This window comes from Nyctereutes procyonoides, unplaced genomic scaffold, assembly GCF_905146905.1.
Source record: "Nyctereutes procyonoides isolate TBG_1078 unplaced genomic scaffold, NYPRO_anot_genome, whole genome shotgun sequence".
In the NCBI taxonomy this organism is placed as follows: domain Eukaryota; kingdom Metazoa; phylum Chordata; class Mammalia; order Carnivora; family Canidae; genus Nyctereutes; species Nyctereutes procyonoides.
In genome coordinates this window covers 35,706,996-35,709,646 of record NW_026575042.1, presented here as the reverse complement: position 1 = coordinate 35,709,646, position 2,651 = coordinate 35,706,996, and the positions used below count along the sequence as shown (strand labels likewise).

General features: G+C 60.2%; 1 protein-coding gene across 1 annotated transcript; it reads left to right on the top strand.

Annotated features, from left to right (window-relative positions):
- The first annotated feature begins 1,416 nt into the window (after nt 1–1,416).
- Nucleotides 1,417–2,175, top strand: LOC129506960 (proline-rich protein 23A-like). Its single transcript, XM_055321044.1, has one exon. The coding sequence runs from the start codon at nt 1,417–1,419 to the stop codon at nt 2,173–2,175; it is 759 nt and encodes a 252-aa protein (XP_055177019.1).
- Nucleotides 2,176–2,651: the final 476 nt, after the last annotated feature.

Below are 2,651 nucleotides of genomic sequence, written 5' to 3'. Positions count from 1 at the left end.
TTCCTAGGTCCTATGCTCCAGGAATTCTGGTCCAGTAATTTGGGGATGGAGGAAAGCATCTGCATTTTCCACGAATTTGCCAGGGAATGGCAACGCCGCCAAGTCACAAACCACTAGCTTAAACGCCCATTAAGAGAGGTCTGGCTTAAAAATAATTCCATACAAAGGAATGCTACACAGCCCTAAAAATGAAAGTATAAATAGGCCACTTTGTAAAAAAGTATAAAGTGAGCAATCGTTTGGATAAGGCACAGGGGTGGAAGGAAATGTTTTCTCGTCCTCTGTAACCATATTAGGGGTATTACTTATTCCGAAATCAGTGGTGGATGTTTTTTCCTATTAACACTAGAAAACGAGAAGACCACACCTTCGTTTTTTGCAGCCACAATGCACCGCGCAGATCAAAGTCACTGACGCTGCATCCTAAGTGGGCCTTGTCGTGTCAGACCCAGTTCTACTAGTTCTGGGCTTCTGAGCAAGCGGATTAACCCTCTGCAGGACATTTTCATCATCTGTAAACTGGGCTAAAGATAGATAGACTTCGTGATTGTGTTTTAGGTCGAACTAAATAAACTCTGACCACTGATGATGGCGGTGTAATAATTACTACTGAACAAAACAGATATGTATATTTTAAGTAAGAAATTGATCATGCCGGGCCAGCTAGTAACATGAGCAATGCTAATCTTACTTCCCCTCCAGCACCTCTGAAAGGTCCTGACAGGGGTCACCACCTCCGCGCTGACGTAAGGAGAGGGTCCGTAAGGATAGGGTCCAAAAACTCCTCTCGCCGCTCAACCGAAAGAAGAGCTCAAGGCACTTCCGGGGCGGGGCTCGGGGGGGGGAGGGCCTTACATCGCCCCATCCTGGTGCAGCTTTCCCCTGATGGGAACTGGAACGTAATCACTTTTCCAGCTGAGGTCAACTCACGCAAGGCCGAGTTCTTGACACTGGGAGCCACGCCCTAGAGCGGCCCCATCGCTCGGCCTCCCAGAGGCCCGCGGAAGTCTTCCCCTCGCCACAGCCCGGGTCACTGAGAGCGCGGGGCGGGGCCTCGGAAGGGGCGGGGCCGCGGAAGGGGCGGGGCCGCGGAAGGGGCGGGGCCTCGGAAGGGGCGGGGCCTCGCGTGACATTTTGCGACCCCGGTTCCGCCGCGTCCTTTGAAATACCATTGGCTCAGATCCGTCGGTGTGAAGAACCTGCGATTCCAACGCCGCCCGAGGCCAGGCCCTGCACCCCTGCTTGCGCCACCAGCCCCCGCCCCGCGGGCCCCCCGGGAGGCGCCCCCGGAGTCCCGGGCGCTCGGGCCGCGGCGCCCCGCGCCCCGCGCCCCCCGCCGCCTCCCCTGGCGTCCAGACCTGGCACCGCGTGCGGGACCCAGGCCCCGGGAGCGCCGCCCGCAGCGCCGGCCCGGTGATGGGCAGCCGGCCCCGCAGCCCCAGCGCCCACCCCGAGCCCTGCTGGGGACCGCCGCGCGGAGGACCCGGCCCGGCCAAGCGCCGCCGCACCCCGGAGCCCGAGGGCCCGCAAGGCATGGAGGGGCCCCCGGCCGCCGGCGCGCTCGCCTCCGTCGTGGTCCTGGCCGCCGGCTCTGCCCTGCAGCTGCTCCTGGACGACGTCGACCTGGTGCTCGAGCCCGAGCCCACGTCGGTCCTGCAGGTGTCCCTCGGGGGCCTCACTCTGCTGCTGGTCCCCGAGGCCCTCCTGCGCGCGGGGGGCCAGGGCCACCCGCCTGCCGGCCCGGAGCAGGGCGCCGTCCCGAGCGCGCCCGGGCACCAAGCCGCCGGCCAGCACGAGGCCTTCTGCGCGTCTGTCCCAGACGTGGCCGCCCAGGAGGAGGCCTGTGCGGAGGACGCCGACCCCGACCCCGAGCTCCCGCCGCCGCGGGCGGGCCCCACGGCCGGCTGGGCGCCGGAGCTGCGGGCCTGCGCTGGGAGGGCGGCCGGGCCGCGCCCGCGGGGCCCCGCGCCACAGCCCCGGCCGTGGGCCCCCGGCCCTGGTCCAAAGAGGCTCTCTCCTCTGCGCTACTTCGACCTGGACCCCCACCTCCTGGAGCCCTTCCCCGGCTCGCCGCTCCAACCTCTACCGCCCTCCCCGAGTCCAGGTCCCCACGTGCGCCCCCAGCGCCCTCCAGGACCCTCCCCCAAGGCCCGGAGACGCCTGTTCCAGGAATGAACGGCTCCCGCAGTCTCTTGCCACCCAGCGAGCACCTTCAGAGTCTCTAACAGCGGCTGTGTGTACATTGCACAACTTGCAAGAATCACCAAGGATAAATAACGGACAGATGCTCGTTTGATGCTCTTTTGGCCCAAGTGTCCGTGCTGGTTTATGACAAGCTTGCCATTTTGACTTTTATGGTGGCTGTAGACGCTTTCGGGGAATCTAACAAATAAGTATATGTGGACAGATGTTTGTTGGTTACAAAACAAACACAGAATGAGAAGCAGTGATTGTGTGCCTTCCTTTCTTTAATGAGAAGGTTATGAAATGTTTTGACTATATTGCTAGGTTGGGGGGATTTTCCCCAAAAGAACCAACTTTTTTCCATTATTTGCTTCCAAAATATTTTTAAGATAATTCTCCTGTGCTGGAAAAGTTTATAATTCTAAAGACTCTGTGTTTTGATAGTCTAAGATCCTAAATATATTTTG

Bases quoted from the DNA above. Each gene is read 5' to 3' on its own strand.
- LOC129506960 (XM_055321044.1), top strand. From the start codon at position 1,417: ATGGGCAGCCGGCCCCGCAGCCCCAGCGCCCACCCCGAGCCCTGCTGG.